The sequence below is a fragment of the Onychostruthus taczanowskii genome, unplaced genomic scaffold, assembly GCF_017590055.1.
Source record: "Onychostruthus taczanowskii isolate IOZ18803 unplaced genomic scaffold, ASM1759005v1 scaffold23, whole genome shotgun sequence".
Classification (NCBI taxonomy): Eukaryota; Metazoa; Chordata; class Aves; order Passeriformes; family Passeridae; genus Onychostruthus; species Onychostruthus taczanowskii.
Window position 1 is genome coordinate 3,150,021 of NW_024499573.1, and position 19,701 is coordinate 3,169,721.

The 19,701-nt window shown below is 38.2% G+C and overlaps 1 protein-coding gene across 3 annotated transcripts in view; it reads right to left on the reverse strand.

Annotated features, from left to right (window-relative positions):
- Positions 1–7,679: 7,679 nt before the first annotated feature.
- The window catches only part of ORC5 (origin recognition complex subunit 5), a 61,691-nt gene continuing 49,669 nt past the window's right edge, over positions 7,680–19,701 (reverse strand). For all 3 annotated transcript variants that reach the window (XM_041405521.1, XM_041405523.1, XM_041405520.1), the window contains 2 exons: positions 11,783–11,895; positions 7,680–8,231 (listed from right to left, as the gene is read on the reverse strand). In XM_041405521.1, coding sequence (XP_041261455.1) covers positions 8,186–8,231; positions 11,783–11,895 — 159 coding nt within the window. In that variant the 3' untranslated portion in view covers positions 7,680–8,185. The remainder of the gene's footprint in view (positions 8,232–11,782; positions 11,896–19,701) is intronic.

The following is a 19,701-nucleotide window of genomic DNA, read 5'->3' on the forward strand; positions in this document are numbered from 1 at the left end:
TATCAAACTGAGATGTGATGTATAGTATACGAAGACATTTTGATCCATGCAGCAAAATGAAAAGTATGCAAATTATTAGCAGTTTATAAGGAATAAAATTTTACTATACATAATTTTATGTGCTTGTACAGAGAATCCATAATCCCACTAAGGAACAGTAAGTCCACCTATAATAAATGGGGGGGGGGGGGGGGGTTTAGGATAAGAAAACTTTTTAGATTTCAGCCAATAAATACCTATAATATGGAGATTAAAAGTGGCATTAGAATACTCCAAATAGCCAAACAAAATCATCACATTTGTTCTTAATGACTGCAGTATTCAGCACTCTTCATTTTCCCAAGAAATACTTTTCTTTAAACTCTCTATTTTCTTCTGCCATGTTTCTCACTTAAAAGCCTGCATGAGCTTTTGTACTGCTGCCAGGCTTATTTTTTGTTTATATACAGGTTCTTACCATGGAGATATGTCCCTGACATGAAGGCATCCAGTATAGGAAATTACATGCAATGCCTTATTCTTCTAGTTTAATTAATGCTCTGACAACTTGGCAATAAGGCTACAGTGAAGAAAAGGTCTCTGTAGGGAACCTCAGGTTCTGAGCAATAAGAAAGCTGTCAAAATTTTACTATATATCTATAGTAACATATCGAACATCCAAAGATTTCTGGAAGGCATCTGTAGAAAAGAATTCAAAAGAAAAAAAGGTTAGCATGAATGATGTTTCTTAACCTGCTAAAAAAAAATAATGACTTTCTCAGCACTCAGAGTTGGAACTGGGTAAGCAGCCCATGCTGACTTACTCGTTTCAAGCAAAAAGAAATTCCAGTTTTTAATGAGCGAGGACTGTTTGACACAAACAGGAAAAAGGATTAGCCCAATCCCTGTTGAGACTGGATCTCTTCTGTGATTTAAACAAGCTGAATGAGGAGTAGATCTGTTCCACAGTGATCCATGTAACCATTCTAGACCTCTGTGTCCAAACACATGTTACCAGATGCTCCAAACTTTAAATCCTTTTCAGCTGAAAAGTGCAACAGCAGCAGCTTGGCACAAAGGCAGGAAAAGGTCTCTTTCTCTCTCCTTTGACTGGTTCAGTAGATTGAGGAGCATCAAAGATGACACCCCCAAAGAGAATTCAACTGCTCTAAAGGCAGCCTCTAGTCACAGACCTTGGATCATCAGAAACCTGTGGTGATCCATGTCTTACTGAGAGTATAATTTGATATTCATGATCTTACTGTGCTCTTCCACCATCCTCACTTCCCCAGGAAGGGAAATTGAGAAGGAAACAGCAGCACCACCTGACCTCCTCCACTATCTCTGTATCTCTTCAGCTGTGAACATGCAAAGACAGTGCTGTCTTTTCTGATGGATGAGCTATTCTTTAGCAACCAATGGAAAACAGCTGCCCCTGGTCACACATCTAATTGCTTCCCACACCAAAAATTCATGAAATTGGACCATCCGAGGAAAATATAAACCAGACACATATTTATGTAGCATTCTGAAATGAGGACTTCTGACTCCTGTAGTATGAGGGCTAGCCAATACAGAGCAGTTTGAATTTTCAGTCTAATCCCCTGCTTCACCACGTTTTAGGAATGAGATTAATTATTTCTGCATCCCAAATGGATCAGAGGGATCAGCTTCAGTCTCTTCAGTGGTTTGACTTTAAAAGAAGAAACTGGATGGTGAACAACAGAGGCATTTGCAGAAAGTAACTGTGACTATTTGCACAACCATCATATTTGCTTTTCCTATAATCAACCAAAGAGACCCCTCCCACACTCTTGACATTAGATAAGATTTTTGTAAAGGATTCTAAGCCATTGAAAAGCAACACACTCAGGATACATAAACACATCTCTTTACTGATAGCTCCAGACATGTTCTATCTTGCTTGAAGTGAAAAGCAGCACTGAAGAAGTTACTTAAGGTTCCTGCACATGCCCCAGCCCCAGGCTCAGTCAAGTGAAAGAGCCTGTGCTGACAGAAAGGAAGCTCCCCTCCCCGGGAGGCAGGAGCTACAGTTTTGTTTACATCACTGGAGAAATCGTGTACTTGTCTTTGGTTGTTCTTCTCATTTTCTCTGAAATTCCCAAATCTCAACATGACACTGTTCTCAGAAAGTTTGAGCAGAACTCCCAGTTATTTGCTGTTTCCTAATGATTTGCATCCTTAAGAAATAATCAGAAACAGCATAAAAATGTAAATGTGAGGAAATGGGATGGGTATTCATTCAGCCATGCAGCTGGAATTCAGGAACTGCTGTAATTGCACACGAGTAACATAATTTGCCTCCCTTGTGGATGTTTTTGCTTATTCACATCACGTCTTTCTTTTTCAGGGATGTTGCTGAAGTTCCCATACCCTGCAAGACAAAACAACCACTCTCTGCTGTAGCCATCCTAAGCCTGAGATGTTGAGTTGCTCTAGGATGGCAACACCAAGGCTGGTATCCAGGGTGGCATCACAGAGCAGGGCACTCACCTCACAACACAAACTGCTGGCCCACGTGGGAACTCTCAGTGCACTGGGTGCAGTGGCAGAGGAAGTAAAAACCCCAGCTGGGATTGTACTGATGGAAACAGGGTAGAGGGAGAAGCAGCACCATCATAAATACTGTAAAAACTCTTTAACTAAAAAGAAATTATGCAAACAGTGAGAATATAATCAAGGCTTTTGCCAACAGTGGTAAAGAGTGGTAAACAACTTTGCTCTCCATCACTGTCTCTCAGGTACACTCTTCTTTTGCTGGATTTTGTAGAAAAAAGCTCCCTCATCTGGCTAGGTTGTTTTAATGAGAGGTTACTTACGTCACTCTTGGCTATTCTCCCTTCACAACTATTCTCTGACTTAGGATTTAGGAGGTGCCTATGTGAAAACTCTCATTACCTAGGGGAAGACACAGGAAGTGCTCAGCTACTGAAGTACCGATGTATAGGCTTCAAGAAAGCCTGCTAGCAAAGCTCAATTTCCCAGCCCTCTTTTATTCCTCTGAACTCAACTATTCTGAAGAAGGTACATGAAATAATGTGCTGCACATATTTTCCTGAACAAGAACTGAATACAGAAAAGAAACTATTTGCATATTAGAAATCCTGTTCTGCAGAAAATCTGTGCACCGGGAAAATGGAACATATGTGCCGAATGAATTTAGGCAAAGCTGCACCTTTGCTGTGCTGTTTAAGAAAAATCACATTTAATACATCAGTCTGAGACTGACATGGGCTTTTCATCAGCATTTCATCAAAATTGAACAAATATGAAACATGAACACCTGTACACCATTAATGGTTCAACATACTGCACCATGTTTTGGAAAAGGACCTTGCTGAAGCCAAACACCCACCCTCAAGTACACAACAGACCCCTCTCTGAACACCCAAACAAGGACAGAAGGCAGTATGTGGCAACAGGCTAGTTGAACAATGCACACCTACACCACAGGGGGACAGACAGCCCACAGCAGCATCCCCTGTGGGATGTCAAGCCCAGGAGTTCACTGTGCTTCTGGTGCAGATCTCTGTAAGAACCATTTCAAAATCACAGAATTGCAGTGGGAGGGTACAGGAAGAAACAGAGAGGAACACAGAAGTCTGGTAGAGCTCTGGATACTTCAAAACATCAAAGGTGTCAAAAGGGCATCCACAATTTCATCTCAAAGGAAAGCCCAGGCTGTTTCCCTACTGGAGCTGCCCAGCTGCCTACCCAAACAGGAGGGTATTTTCTTTTAGTACTTTGCTGTCTGTTGGTGGTAACTCCCTTGGAAGAGCTGTACAGCAAATCCTTTTTGGCAATTGCAACACATCAGTGGAAATGATTTCTTACCAAATGTAGTTTGAACCAAATGAAAGAAGAGTTAGGGATATTTCTCCTGCTTTGGAAAAATGGGGTATTGGTCACTGGGAGAAGAGGAGGGGATCTAAGTACTAAGTACAACACGCTACAACACTTCGAATATTAAATCTACTGGTGGTACTTTGGACATCATGTTCCCACTCCAAGACTCCCTGCTTACAGTCAGACATTCACTTGTTCAACAGCATGGAAACACCTCCATCCACAGGCTGCTTGACTGCCCAGTGTTGGTCCTACTTTAATACCATCCTTCTGAGCATCTTGATACCACACACCTGGGTGGATACTTGGTTATTCAAATACATGGCTGATATATTGCTCATGTCCAATAACAAGCAGTATGGTATTTTTCTGTTTTTTGTTTTGCATCTGCCATTGAGCTGTGGCTTTTTAAAGACGTAAGTTTTCAGGAAAACATGAATATGGTCATTATAAGGATTGTACTTCTGCAGTAACTCTGCTGGCATACACAAGCAATTCCTGTATTATTTTCAGATTTATTCTTTAAATGGTTTTAATAAACATACACAAAAATAAAGAATCAAAAAGTTACCCTTATCTGAGTATTGTACAGTTCATTTGAATCAGCCTGTTAATAGCAAAAGATCTCACAATGAAGCTGAGATAAAAAACACATGGTTTTGCTATTAATCTCCCATTCAATTTTCTAGTGGAGCCATTCCAGTATCTACAAACACATAAAAATTTTGTACTGTCTATGATTAGACTTGCTAATCAAGCTGTATCTTTATCCCAGTGCACATTTACCAGCAATGATGAGGCTCTTTTGTAAGTTATGCCATTCTGTCATTGAGAAAACTGGTGAAGTTACTCACCTGTGGTAGGATTTACTTCTGGATGGATTACATCTTCTGTTCCCCAACTGTCTGGACTGACCAGAACACACAGTACACCAACTTCCAGGAAGCCCTCAAGAACCTGCCATTTGTTGCTCTTCCCTGAGATCTCTGCCAGTACAAGTGCAGAGGGAATACCTAATCCTGAGACACTTAACTGGGTACATTTTGTCCACAGGTCACAGACATGTAATATCTCCTATAATCCTGCTGGAAATCCTGTCCTTCACACTATTCTCCTGGCATGGCTGGCTGTTCCAGTTATGAGAAGAAAAGATAGTGCCTGATGGGCCTTGTCAAAATGGTGCTTGGTGGATATTGGAAAAATTTCACCAATGGCAAGAATGAGTATGTTTTTGCATTGCGTACAGAATCATCAGAACCCAGAAGGTACTGAAATAAACAATGTATTTCTTTATCCCACCCCAAAAGAGTCAATAGCTACAGGAATTGTTACAGTAGAAGCAGCAGGTTCTGGGATAATCAAAGTAAGACAAATCACTGTCCAAAACGAATGAATCAACTACTGTATCACGTGTTGATGCAGCCTTGCAAGTCTTCTTAACAAATAAAATCTACACGTTATGTGCATGAAAATGCAGCTGTTGATGAAGCCAGAGCTGTTCAAGGGTACTAATCTCTTCACAACTCATGATAGCTGCGTTTCTTTTTCCATGACTTTATCCTTGTAAGAACAAGCCCCAGCTTCACTTAATGTTTGGATCAGTCACTAGAGAAAAGCACTGTGTGCAATTTTTTTCAGTACTGTAATGCTTTATAATTCAGGAATGATGAAAAAAATGGCTACTTTTAAAATACATACTTCAACACTAGGTGCTGAAGGTTTTCTGATTCGTTCAATTATCTCACACTATATTGTTTGCACAGTTCTTAAAACCACCTGTAGAAGAAGTGAAATCCTGGCCCAGGGGAGGCTAAGAGGCCTCATCCATGAAAATGCTAAGGTATCTAGTAAGAAACTCAGCAGTAATTTATAAACTCATTGACATGGCTATATAGAAATATTTCTAGTTTGTCAGAATAAATCCTACTATTCATCATCAGCCTAGTTATAGCCTACATCAATCATTTGCACTTCAGTCACCTTGCTCATTCTCATACTCTGCTGATTCAGCTTTAAATTTTATTTCACTGATAGGAGTCTTTCACAAAGGTCAAAAAAGTGCCTTCAAAGTAAGGAAAGTGGTTCTGTCTAATGAATCCTCAGTTACTACTCCTTCTCTAGTTAACCTCATTTCAGTCAAATTAACTACATTTCACAAAAATCAGTATCCTTATCCTTTGGATTTACACTGCAAATAATCACCAATACTCAAAATGCTAATATAGAAGAAATTAGACTGAAAAAAATATCAGCAGCACCAAGTTTTCTCACTGCTTAATTTCTCAGAACTTTATTTTATGTCTAATTGGTGCTCCAAATTTGGAGGTGAAGAGTTTTGAGGGTCGGGTCTATTTGGTGGGAATGACTGGGGTTACTGAAAATGAAATTTTGTGACAAGTTTTGTAGCATTCAACAAATCATGTTTCAAGTTCCATCATGTTTCATATATCAAATTCTAATCCAGATCAGAAATTACAAATCCCTATGATCTATTGCTACTGTTTTACATGGACTAGCTGACAAATGAATACCTCAAAACTTCTTTCCACTACAAACTGCAGCCCTAGGTAGTCATACAGGAGATCCACAAGAGCCGAGCTCAGCCCAGCATGAGCTCCAAGATAGAAAGGCACTATAAAGTTTAGCCCGAAGTTCACATTATGGGCATTTTTATAAACAAAAACAAAAGCAGGTAGTAAACATTTCTGAAACAAGCTGTGTATTCACATCCAAGCACTTCAGTAAGTGTGACAAATGTTGCCACCTCATGGACAGGTGCAGGGTTTGATCCAGCTCAGCGGTAGGAAGGAAAACAGATCACGGAGATGACTCATTGCTGCCCTTTCACACTCCCCTGAGGGAGGAAGCCAGAGCTTGGCCAGAAGGATGCTTTTGTCACTTGGGTCTCAATCCAGAAGCATGGCTACGCATCCACAATTGGGGGAAAAAAAAGAAAACAACAAAAAAGAAAACAAAAACTAATAAAGGAAGGAAAATAAAAGAAAGAAAGAAGAATAAAGACTACACATGTTCAGAGTATTTGACCATTTCTAATATAAGAGCAAGGGGGAAGACTGATGATTTTTCCCTGAAAAAAACCCATAATGCTCAGCTTAGAACCTGGCATGGTCTTTCACTGTCAAGTGAGCACTCAAAAGTAAAACATCTGAGTAACAGGCTGTGGGACCTGGAGTTTTCAAGAGGGTTACTGAAATTTTCAGATTCATGAAGACAATTGCCTCCACCTGGACTAGATCATTTTCATGCTCCATAAATTGTGTATCTTCTGCTTGTATATCTTCTACTTCTTCAATTGTAAGCTGCAATTGCAGTGTATTCCACCAGGTATTTCCAAAGACAAAGTTTTATGCTACAATACCACATTGGTTATTCACTGTTCCACAACTTTTGGGGAATTGCTGCAGAAAGACTCTGTCACCTGTAGAATTTCTCCCTTCCTGATGAAAAGGCAGCTGTGCCATCCTCCTGTACAGGACAGAGGCTGTTACAAAAGCCATTACTTGGTGTGTATGTTATAAGTAGGTTCATTCCACGGCACTATAATTAACACTTCCTGTAACTGGATGAGCACAAAAGCACTATAGAATTTTGGAGCAAAAATAAAACACTTCAAGTTTGACATAGGGATAGAAGTTCACAAATCAATTTGTTTTTAAGACAGAGCTTCATAAAAATACATTCACAGTCAACATTTATGAATGATCTGAAAAAGACAATGTGGTGACTAATTGGGAGTTTCCTACCATCGTGATCTCCATATAACAGGGTAACAGTCTGCCTACATACTACTGAAGAAGAATTTGTACCAGCTTGATTTTTAAATATGTTCTTATGTTTATTATACTTTGCTACTCCACTCTCCTAAAATGGTGGCCTCAGGAAAAGCTGCTTTGGCAGGCAATTGCAAAGATTCCTGTGGAGAGGAAGTGAAAAGACTGGGCATACAAACAACGGCTGCTGCCATGTTCAAAGCACTGGGGAGAGTTCATAGAGCAAAATGCAGTCCTAAGTAAATGGGTTTCAGGCAATTTCAGTGTTAAGATAACATCATTAAGACTAGAACAGATTGTGCTCAAACCCTGCTGTTTATAATTAACACATTGCTTCCAAATACTCCAGGGTCCCTGGTAAATAGTCCTCTGCTCAGATCCACCCAGACCAATCAGAGTATTTTCATCAGGTTCCATGCTGGGCCAGCACCTGTTTGGACAAATCCAAAAGAGCCAAAATACTCTTCTTTCTGGCCAGCTAAGTAGAGAGATGAACACAGCTTGCCTTAGTCATTGTCACAGTGTCCATATGGCTGTGAAGCTTGTTTTCACAAGAAATCGTACAAGTACTTTATTATGTCGAAGTTCACGGTCCTATAAACAAAAACACAGTATATTAGAGCAATCGTCTTAACAGTGCTAAGACTTTAACCTGTTTGGAGACAGCACATGCAGGACATTCTGCACAATCAAAATCAAGCAATTTCCCAAAAGAAATGCAAGCAAGGATTAATGAATTTTTAAATTCTCTCATTATTTACAATACCCCTCTTCTGATTATTTGAACTTTGTAAAATTCTAGAAAAGAAATGTAGCAACTTCCTAGTAAAGAAAGGAAGACTCTTATTTCAATAACGAAACAATAAAAATATAACAATATTAATAAGATTATATTTTCATATGGCAAATCTGATGTTCTAGTTGGTGATGCAAAGCAACAACCTTTTATGCTATTGAATGTTTTGTTCATCTCCCAAACCACTTGTTTTAGCATGTACTCCTTCATCTCTACTCATTTGGAGCCTGTGTTCTTTCAGTCTTGACAGTAGTTGACCCATGCTCATAGCTAAATTTGAAAAATCCAAGAATGCCAATCAATGGAATAGAAGATTTTAATGTACACTTTTGTACTTTAATGGCAGGCAAAATGAACAGCAGTAGAATAAAACATATAATTATTTTTTTTGTCTCTAAACTCATTCTTCTATATAATCTAACACTCAGACTTTAGAGTTTACTGTTTGAATAAATAATGCAAATTACTGCATATAATGACAAGTATAAAATTAAAAGGGTTTTTTAAAAAAAGTATTCAATGATCAAAAATAACTGCTAACAATGCTAAGTGAGATTAGCTAGCTGAATTCTTCTTTGTTGGACTACAATCATTTAATATTCTCTGTTCATGCATCAGCCTGTAACCCACTTTTCAAGAAGTTTTTATAAAACATTATTTTGGAAGGAGAAAAAGTTTAGAAATCTCCAAGATACGTAACAGGAAATACTCTGCTGGAGTCTATTTATTAATCCAGTGACAAATTTAAAGACATTAATTGCCACTGTTAGACTTACACGACATTGTGTCACTCAAAAACAAGTGCTTTAATTACAAGGCTTTCCACAGAAACAAAATCATACACACTAACAAATGCTGACCTTATCAACCAAATGAAACACTGTCCTGTCATAACAACTGGGTTTATTACAGACTCTCTGAAAAGATCCATTATATTCAATAAACACTAAGAGAACCCTACTTCAGCTAGAGAAAATTTATAAACTTAGGTATGAAATTCCTAAAACAGAAATTATTTCTAACAAAGAAACATCTAACTTTACCTTCAGCTAAATGTTTAACAACTATGTGGTAAAACACAGAGCCGTTTCCACAATGATTGAGTATATGCCACAGAATAGAGCCAGATGTGAAGTTCCATGGTAAAAAAGAGACTGGGTACTTCAGCAGTTACCATGTTAAAAGCCACCAGGAAGAGACACAAGTTTTTTCCTCTTTTCCAAAAACAGGTGGGTTTGGTTTTTTTGGTTTTTTTTTTTTTTTTTTTTTTGGTGGTTTTTTTTTTTTTTTTTTGTGCAAACTTCACTTTTGCTTTAAAAACACAGAAAAGGAAATGGCAATCTGAACAGCTTGAATGGGGATGGAGAGGGAGCATGCTTTTCTGTCCCATTCTTTGCACTCCTCAGCCTTCCATTAGGAAATATGCTGGAGTAAAAAGGCTGAGATGGTAACCAGGCTGAGGTATCTGAAGATTTTAGTGACTAACAAACTTATTTTAGTACTACTGCACTAACAGAGACAGAAGACTCAGAAGATGGGCTGCTTACTTGATATGTATTTTGGATGAAATTTCAAAGTAGTTGCTTCTCTGTGACAAATACAACCAAAACTATTGCACAGAGAGAAATGAAATTTCTTAAAGCACAGAAGATCAGGCCTTCATCCTATAGCTAGCAGCCCCACCCAGGGATGACAGAAGCTCATTTCCAATGAGTTCATGAAACCTTGTCTTATTACAGATCATCCTCTTTAAGATGTAATAAATACTGTGGTCTGAAAAGTGTATTTTAATAAATATTGTAACAAAGGAACATTTTTAAAAAGGGAGAAACAGGAGAAAAGCAGAACAGGCCAACTTCAAAATCTATTTATCTGTCTGTCTATCTAATTTAAACAGCCCTATCTCTGCAGCAAATAAAGACCTGCAAACTACTTTTGGAGAAAAAAGAACTGCTTTCTTCCTCATAATGTGTAGGAAAAGTCAGTTTATACACATACATATATATACTACACACACACCTCAGACCTAAAGGAAAGCAAGCTAAAACACTACCATGCACTGAGTGAAGTGACAGTGTCTCTGACAAATACTTTCTTCACTAAGCACGAGCGGCATGTCACAAGTTTTGGTCCTTTTTTCTGGCCATCTCTACCTTACAGCAACTTTAATGCAGTCATTGAAACTTCTAAGGAAGTCCAAGTTGCAAGGAAAGGGCTGTGAAAGGATCCCAATCCAAGGATATATCCCAATATATATAACTGTACACACAGTGATCCATGTTGCTGAGCAGATGGTCTGCTGTGCTTGGTTCCAGGGGGAGCTTTTCAGGGCATCACTCACAAAGTGACTTTACTGCCGGGAATAGCAAACTGACATAGCAAAGCTGTGGAGGTCCTGGCATTGTGGTCCAGCCAGACAAAGTTTCATTCTACAGCCTGTCCAACTGAAAACTGAAATAAGTGTATCTGTTGCATTTACTGACAAGGCTGCTGGGCATTTAATAGCTCAGGAGAGTAACATGTGCACTGAGGTTATGGGATACAGCCTACACCTTGGGCTCCTCCTTAGGCCCACATTACAGACAAGAGCTGGCCGTGAGAACATTTCTCCCTTTTGACACATGTAATTTCTGGGCTCTGTTCTGGTTATAGACTGTTTATCCAAGACTTGCTAATCAGGTGGCAGCAACAGATAAAATAGAAGACATAGGCCTGATTGTTGCCTTTGTATTGCATGTATTTCTGTCTGCAAATTATTGCCATCTCTCCTGATGGATCCTGAACTGTTCTCAGATTTCACGACTGAAGGCTCTGGATAAACAAAGATGCTGATGAACTTACATCCACTTGTTGAATTAGCTTCTATCAATAACAGATCACACAAGACAGTCTATGTGCAAGAATTCCTATAACCTATGTAGTTTTTATATCATATGCACAACACTATTAAGAACCAAATATCATTTCAGATTCAAATACCATAATGTGCTTTTTAGTAATGAAACGGACTGACATTTTACAGCAGTATTTTCACATGAAGCCCCTGACCTTTACAAAGCACAAAGACAGTATGTTACTGTAACAAATACTGCCACTGTAACATAAATCATTTTCAAAACAGGAATGGACTATACTTACCTTGGGTACAACATTTCTTATAAATAACATGACTTATTCAGTCATTCTTAGAAAACATTAGTTCAGATTTCTTGAGTCAGCCTTTAGTAAGTAGTTTTCTAACTGGTTTTCTATTCTGATCTGCAAAGAGCTATAGACTGAGTAAATACTTGGTCTGAAGTCTCTTTCAAGTCAGCACATGCAACAGTAAATGAACTCTTAGCAGGCTCACCGGGCAACAGCTCTGATGAAGTCCAGAGACACAGTACACTTGTATCGTGGTCCATCCAGCTGGTCATTCTGGCCAACCATGGATAACAGCTGCAGTGTCACAAGAGAGGTGATCTACGGACAAGAGACACTAGTAATGTTAGTCATTTTTGTTAACATGAATAGCAGTTATTTATTGTTCTGTTTGGTTTTGAGCTTTTTTTTTTCCCTTTGGCATAATTCCTATTTTTTCTCTGGAAAGCCACTTCCACTTGCTCATTGTTCACTTCCACATAGCTCTGCAGCTAGAAAACCCAGGAATTTACATACATCTTGCCATTACATTTTCAGCACCAGCAGTGACAGACAAAGGCTAAACCCTTCATCCTTCATATGAAAAGTTATCCTGTAGTTTTGAAGAGAGGAACAGGAATAATAGGCATGAGCTGAGCATTTCCCAAATCTCTGCCTGACAATCAGGAAGGACTAGGATTTTCTTTCCTTTACCCCTGAAGATCTCCTTTTGAACTTTCCTACTCAATGCTGGATATTCCTGTGCCAGATCATATCACATTTTGAACAGACAGTTGTTTCACTCTACTCCAGATAAAAAGAAATTTGAAGGTTGGAAAGAAAAGGCTGGAAGATTGTATGTTAAAAAGAACAGGGCCTGAGTTGAGAGAAATTTGCCTACAAACACACACACAGTGTCTTGACAGAGCCATTGATTATTTTACCAAAATAGCAATGTACCAGCATATTTTTTCACTTTGTTCCTCCAGTGATGGCTGTGGCACCACTGAAGTGAAGTTGTGGGGTGTCACCACTGAAGACAGCCAGCCCATTCAGACTCAGTTAGGAAGAGAGACTGCAGTGATTCCATTGTCTCCCCATCTCCTCCCAGATATCAGGGAAAGAAAGAAGTAAAAGCAGAAAAGAAATTTTTTCCCTGGCCTTTGCAATAGATACCACAGACAATTCAGGGCAATGAGGTTATATTCTGTGACAAAATGGTATCTGGCCACAGGTTTCATTTTCAAAAAACCAGCCAACCGTGACCTACTTCTGAGTAATGATAAAAGGACAGTAAGGAATTCCTCAAGAATAATGTATTTCAGGAAAGTGTCAGTTCAAACGTTCAAGGAAGCACATTGCAATAAAAAGCATCAGCAAGCTGTATCAATTAAAAAAAACCCCTTACTCAGTAATAACCACACTCTTTTGCTGGAACTACACTTGGTTTTCAAATTTGTGACAATGCTTGTAGGAGGCAGGAATAATATAATAGAAAAAAATGATACCTACCTATGGAGAATAGAAAAAAATATGGTACCCAAGAATGAAGTAATTTTTTTAACAGCCTGCACTTAACTTTCTTTCATATGGCATGAGACAACAATAGTTTGGATGCTAAAATTCTGAAGAGTCTTTGGAGTTTGTTTAAGGAATGCTGGTCTACACATAGTCACAAAGACAAATTCCATTTACTCAATTCAGATCTATAAATTACATGGTTTATCCAATTTTAGCATTGACAAAATTAAAGAAAATTTAATTATCATATGGCAAATGGCTCAGATTCTAGTTCATTAATTACTTTGCATGTATCACTGGATTTGGATAAACCTCAAACTTGTTAGGTTGTATTTTCTTAAAATACTTATGAGAGTACATTTTTCTCCATTCTTCATTCAACAAAATCCATATTCATTATGGAGGAATCTGCTGTAACAATTGCATCCAGGTGCACCAATACTGGCAAAACACTTCTGCACTCGCAGCTGGTCTCACATTCAGAAATCACCAGCGAAGGAATAGCAGGAGAATTCCTTGAAGTTCCTTATGACCACAGGAAAAGTCTGCACAGTTTGGAGATTCATCTCAGTTTTATGTGGGATGTAAAAGTGACCTTGCTGCTGCATTACAAGTGCTCCAACAATACTTCAACAAATTCTACATTTTCTTTTCCAACTAGCACCAAATGCTCTGTGAGTAACACAAGGTCAGAAATGTAAAACTACTTACTAAAGGCTGACTCAAGAAATCTGAACTAACATCAGCCTGGGCACTAAGTTGCATTAACATTCTTAAGAAATTAAGTCAAAGACTCAATATACAATATTCTGAGATAAATAAAGCTAATATATCACATTACAAGATAAATAAAGACTAGCTTTACTCCTTATGATCAGAGCAATTAACTTATTTAGGAAACTGCAACATTTTACTTCTTGCTTTCACAACACTTAATAAATGTCATCACAGGGAAGAAAGTGCAGAAACAACAAGTCCTGACCCTGAGACCACTTAAAAAGACAGCTGTAGAGAGAACTGCCATTTTCAATTCATGCAGGCAAGAAACAGTTTTATCTCCAAAGAGGCTCAGTTGAGACAAAGGGAAAGAACATACATCTAAGGGGAGTAAGTAAGGACCAGCTTTCCTACAGACAGCCAAATGTTAGAAGTAAAATACCTAACTTATTAGTCTTTGGAGTAGAATTCAACCTGCAGCAGTTAGAGATGCCTGGCCTGTACATGGAGAAAGGCAGAGTTCTCCTAAGGACAAGTCCAAAAGCCTGCCTGTTGAGGGGGCAGCAGCCTGGAGCTTTTTCAGTGGGTTCAGGGAGAATCAAAACCAGCAACGGAGTTCAAAAAGCAATGACTTCTAATTTTTTCTTCCTTTATACAATATAGCAGGAGAGTTCTGCGGCTGTCAGCCACAGAAATGGACAAGACCTCTATTTTGTGCAATATATTGATAGAAAAGACTGAATTGTGGTAGATGTGGTATTATTAAGTTTCTCTAATATCCAGTGCTGAATCTAGACCCAATAAATAAAAGATGATTGTCCTCACCAAACAGTTCATAAGTCTTCTGGGACACAGAAGGTCCAAATCCCTTCTGACACAAGAGGCTTGAGCACCTCTACTGAACGTCTGACAGATAACTGGGGTGGGAGCAAAGACAGGAAGAAGAAAAGGCCATATACAATATTAAATCATCACCAGACCTAACTTGCACTGTGCTTCTGAAGCTGAACTATTTTTCATAAAATTGCAATCTCTCTGGGCCTACCTATCCTAGTAAAGCAGGACACAGTGGAATGAACTGGGTTTCAGACAGTGTACTTGTAGCATCATTTTAAAATTCACTAATATTCATGTCTTGTTAACACTTCAGTTCCAGGTACCACATATAACTTAAGCACTGAAAAACAATTACTACTTCAAAAGTTCAGGTATTATAAAACTTTGGAGGCAATATGTTCTTAAATTAAGACATATCAAAAGTTTGAAACACAGATGGGAAAAATATGAGTGCCAACTAATTGCACTTAGCCAAAAATACACCACTGCTTTTGAATTTTTTTTTAACTTTTTTTTTTTTAAATATCATGAGTACAGCGGCTCCATTTCATTATCACAAAAGCTTGAGAAGAAACATCTGGCAAGAACAGACTAGAAACAAGCCAGAAAAACTGTGTGGGTGATATAAGAAAGAATATTTATTGAGAATCCTCTGAACAAAAGAAATTACATTGGAAGAAAAATTCTAGAGTTATTTGTAAAATTACTTAAATTGCTGATGATTTAACACTAGCAAAAATCAACAATTAAAGGAAATTTTCTACAGGAATAACAAGAAAATCTGAAAAAAAAACCCTTTCTGATCTGAAAGATGTAGAGAAACAGGTTTTACCAGTATGTTTAAAAATAAGTGATGATGGAACTTGCTTTGAAATGTATTTGTGCGAGAAACCTGCTGCTGAAATCTTGGATCCAAGGTGAGAATAATCACAAAAGCACAGCAGATAATTGTTCCCAGGAGGAATGACCGCTCAGATTGCTTCTGGAGATTCATTGGTCAAACATGGACATTGAAACCTCTGGAAAAAACAAGCAACCCACAAGCCATCCTTCAAGGCAGCTTTTTTCCTATCAGCCTGGACTAACAGATGGGCCTTGCATCATTCCCCAAGCAGACACAAAGACTGGCTTTGTGAGCACACGGCTGTGTGGAAGTGAGAAGGATTCCAGAAGGAAGGGCTGTCTGCTGAGAAAGGCCAGGCTCTTCCCGAGGACACCACAAGAAGCCAGAAAATATTCACTGAGGTACAAAACATGAGCAGAATTAGAACCCATGACACAGGGAAATGCATGGTTAGTTTGGGTAAGCAATGACAGACTATCTAGGAAAGAGTCTGGGCAAAGTGTGGGACATAAATCCATAGGCTAAAACTAAACAGAAAATGATGCTGACTATTTGGGGTGGAGGGGAAGATGCTTCCTCAGAAATGTGATTGAAATCTCATGAAGTGTACATTTTAAACTGGACTGGAAAAATATTAATGAAAGGAGGAAGAATTTAAAACTGGCAGAAATATACTAGATGATCTTTGTGTTTTTTTTCATCTCCACAGTTTATAATACTCAATTATCTTGCCCAAGATGTAAAATTAATTCTAACTCTTCAGTCTGGCTTACTGTCACACACAGATTCTGAATGTCAAACGTATCAAGAAATGAAGAACTTTCCATATTCAGCACTGTCAGACAAGGGTACTACATTCTTTCACAGTCACATGAATGGTGCTTTGCAGCACCATCATCCTGCAGCTCTCAAAGCCTGTGCACTTAATCAAAACCTACCCCTGCCAGCAGTCACATTCGGGCACATGGAAAAACCTCTGCTACGCAACACGGCACTTGGAACACCCAATACCATTTACAAAACACATTGCAGTCAAAATGACTGTGCAATACTCTCCTGGAGTTCAATTCAATGACCCTAGTACAAATTATGTGAGCATAAAAAAACCCGCTCAAAAATATTTTAATGAAAATTATAGCCAGAGTATGCTCATATGTCAGCCTTGTTTGAAAAGCTCGCACAGGAAGATAACCATAGAAACATTACAACTACATATATTTAAGAAAGTACTTGATCAAAATTGTTTTTATAAAAGTTATTAAAAATAAATCAGCATTTCTCTGAATGCTTGTACAAAACAATCAGGTTTTGATACTGAATTATATTTTGTAAAGGCTTTTAATGCACTAAAAAAATACAACAGGAGGTACACCCCTCCAGATTACTTAGAGCCTTCAAGCCTGCAATTAAAACATTCATTATGACATGCTTCAGCTAGGTATTTTACCTTTATCTCAGCTTAAAGCAATCCAACTCTATTTTTAAACTACATTATGAACACAGTCAAAATGTTTCTGACATTAACGGAGACACCAGCAGGTCTCAGTGCTGCCCCACAGACAGTGTCCCGTGTCCCTCCCTTTGGTGATGCACGTAGGTGCCTGCGCAGGATGCGACGGGGCAAACAGCGACCCAGCCTGCTTTGCAGTTCCTTTTATGAATGCTTGCGTTTGATGTCTGTCTTCGTCCCAGATTTGTTTGGGATTTTTATGTTGTTGTCACGTAAGTATTACCTCATTATTTTGTGTTGAGTCTCCAGGACCTTGATTTCATTTCACTCAAGGCAAACCTAAGTGATTTACAGATTTAAACAAGTGACTCCACTTGCTTTTTCAAAGTTTCATCATATCAGTGATTTGGTCATTTATTAAGACCGCCAAAACTTCCTTTACACAATCCAGAAGAAATGTTTATTTATCCTCAAGTACATTACCTTGAATTTCTTGCTGTTAAACCCATCCAGTTTGTATTCTACTCACCACCTAAAAGACATTTCTTGTGTCTCTTCAGAACAGAAATGTTTATTAAGCCCAAAGCATATAACATTGAATTTTATTAGAAAATCATTCTGGCTTTTATTCTACAGGTCATTAGAACCATTCTCACATGATATTTTCTCCATTGTATAATCACTGCTCACCACCTCTTCCTGATTCTACTTGGTCTTACCTTTTGTATCAAATTTACACAAAATGATGCTTGACAAGAAACAGTGCCAATTTCATACACTTAATCAAGGGATAAAAGCACATTTTGTCTTTTTCCTTTCCCTCTCCTCTTTCAGACCACAAAACACCTTTCTGCATACTAGAAGCTGCCTTCTCTCTAGAACATTCTCCTGCAATCGGCCTCCCTTGTGGCTTTTCCCTTCAATCTCAAGAGAAGCAAATGTATTTTTCTATTTCAAGAAGACACTTCTACCCTTGCTCTATTCATATTTTAGAATACTTTCTCTTCAATTAGCAGTCTGTCTTCTAGGGCTTGTTTAGTGACTCTGACTAGCTGCAAATCTTGGCTCATCAGTACAGCTTCCTTTCAACTCTTCTCTGTACTTTCCCATTATCTCTACTCCTCACATATTCTCTTCCCAAAACTGCTATTTAAAGAAACAGAAACAAAACATACCATATTTTTTTCTAAAAATCTATTTTCTAAAATGGGCACACTGAATCAAGATCCAGGAATCATCCCAGGAAATGAAAAAGGCCATTTAAAAAAGTAAACAAGAAATCCAGAATGAATTATTTTTCATCCAAAACTGTAGTTAATCTGTAACACACTTTGCCTCCACAAAGTCAGTACAGTGGTAGAGAGCTTTGGGGAGTTTAGAAAGACACTGGGCACATTCATGGAAGCAAATAAAACCATGGGCTGCTGAATGCAAATATCACCTGTGAGGCAGGCATTTAAGCCACAGGTAATAAGAAGTTGTAACATACATAGACTAGGGTCATCCTCTGCTTTCTAGTCTTAAATTTTTCCTGCTCATTTGATATAACTTAGAAGTAGTCAGACAGTTTTACTGTCTAAGAGGTAAAACAGTGGGTAAGCCCATTTTCAGTCTGACTTAATGTGCCTGCTGTGATACATCCATCAAAGATAAAGTATATAATCTGCATCCTACCACTCTTTCCCCTTTTAACCTTCTCTTGGGCCTCTGCAAGGGCTCTCTCACTATTAGTTACTGTATTCTCCCCATACTCTGCAGTCTTTGTAAAAACAAAAACCCCACTTGATGAAAATCCAGCTTCCTCCACCATCTCCTGAAAACCTTCCTAATATCTCAAAAGCATTTGCACAGATTAGCCTTGCCCACTCATTGTTACAGTAACATCACTTTTTAAAAGCAGTTCAATAATTTATTCATTTGGGACCTAATATTAGAGGAATCTTTCAAAATGTTAATGAATTTGCTTTCTCCTCATTACTTTTATTCAATACAGAAATTAAGAAAAAGCTCCTTTTTTCTCTCAGCACATTTACTTTAGCATTAATCAATTTGCCTAATAAGAAGGAAAATAAAAGGCAGTTCACAACACTCTTTGCCTCGCTCTGCTCATCAACTTTAAAAAGAAATATAAAAACTCTACAGAGTGATGCATGGATAAATCAGTATTTCTGAGTCAGTTCCCTCACTTTGAGGATCAATTAAAGTACTTCACAAAGGCATGAAAGGCATGCTAGAAATTTGCTTAATGTGATATTTTCTGAAAGGACCAAATTATTTTCTGTACCTGAGGATTATTTGGAAATATTTTCAGAATTTTGTTAAGATGCTTGGAAGTGATGACAGGAGTTAATTTTGATACTCAAACCCAAGATCTGAATGCATCTGCAATCTGTTGAAGATGTGTACATCTACTTTACTTCCTAACAACCAGGAAACACATAACTCCTAAGCAGAAGGACTACAGATACAAGTTAGAGACAGCCAATTCAAAAGTACTCCCCTTTCTAGTTCACATTTCCAAAATCTGAGAGAGAAGACAGTAACAGATGGTCAAACAAACACTTGGAGAATGATGTTTACAATTAATTTGATTACTTAAGCCAGGTAGTTTCACAAAGTGGACACCAGACAAAGGCTGGCTATTTTTCAAGGCACAGGCAATAGCCAACAGAAGTATCCTTCTGCCATACCTTCATTCATTTTTGCATCAGAGGTCTCAGGTTCCAGGCAGGCTTTTTCACAAGATAAGGAAAGCAACACAAAGATTGTTTTCCAGAAG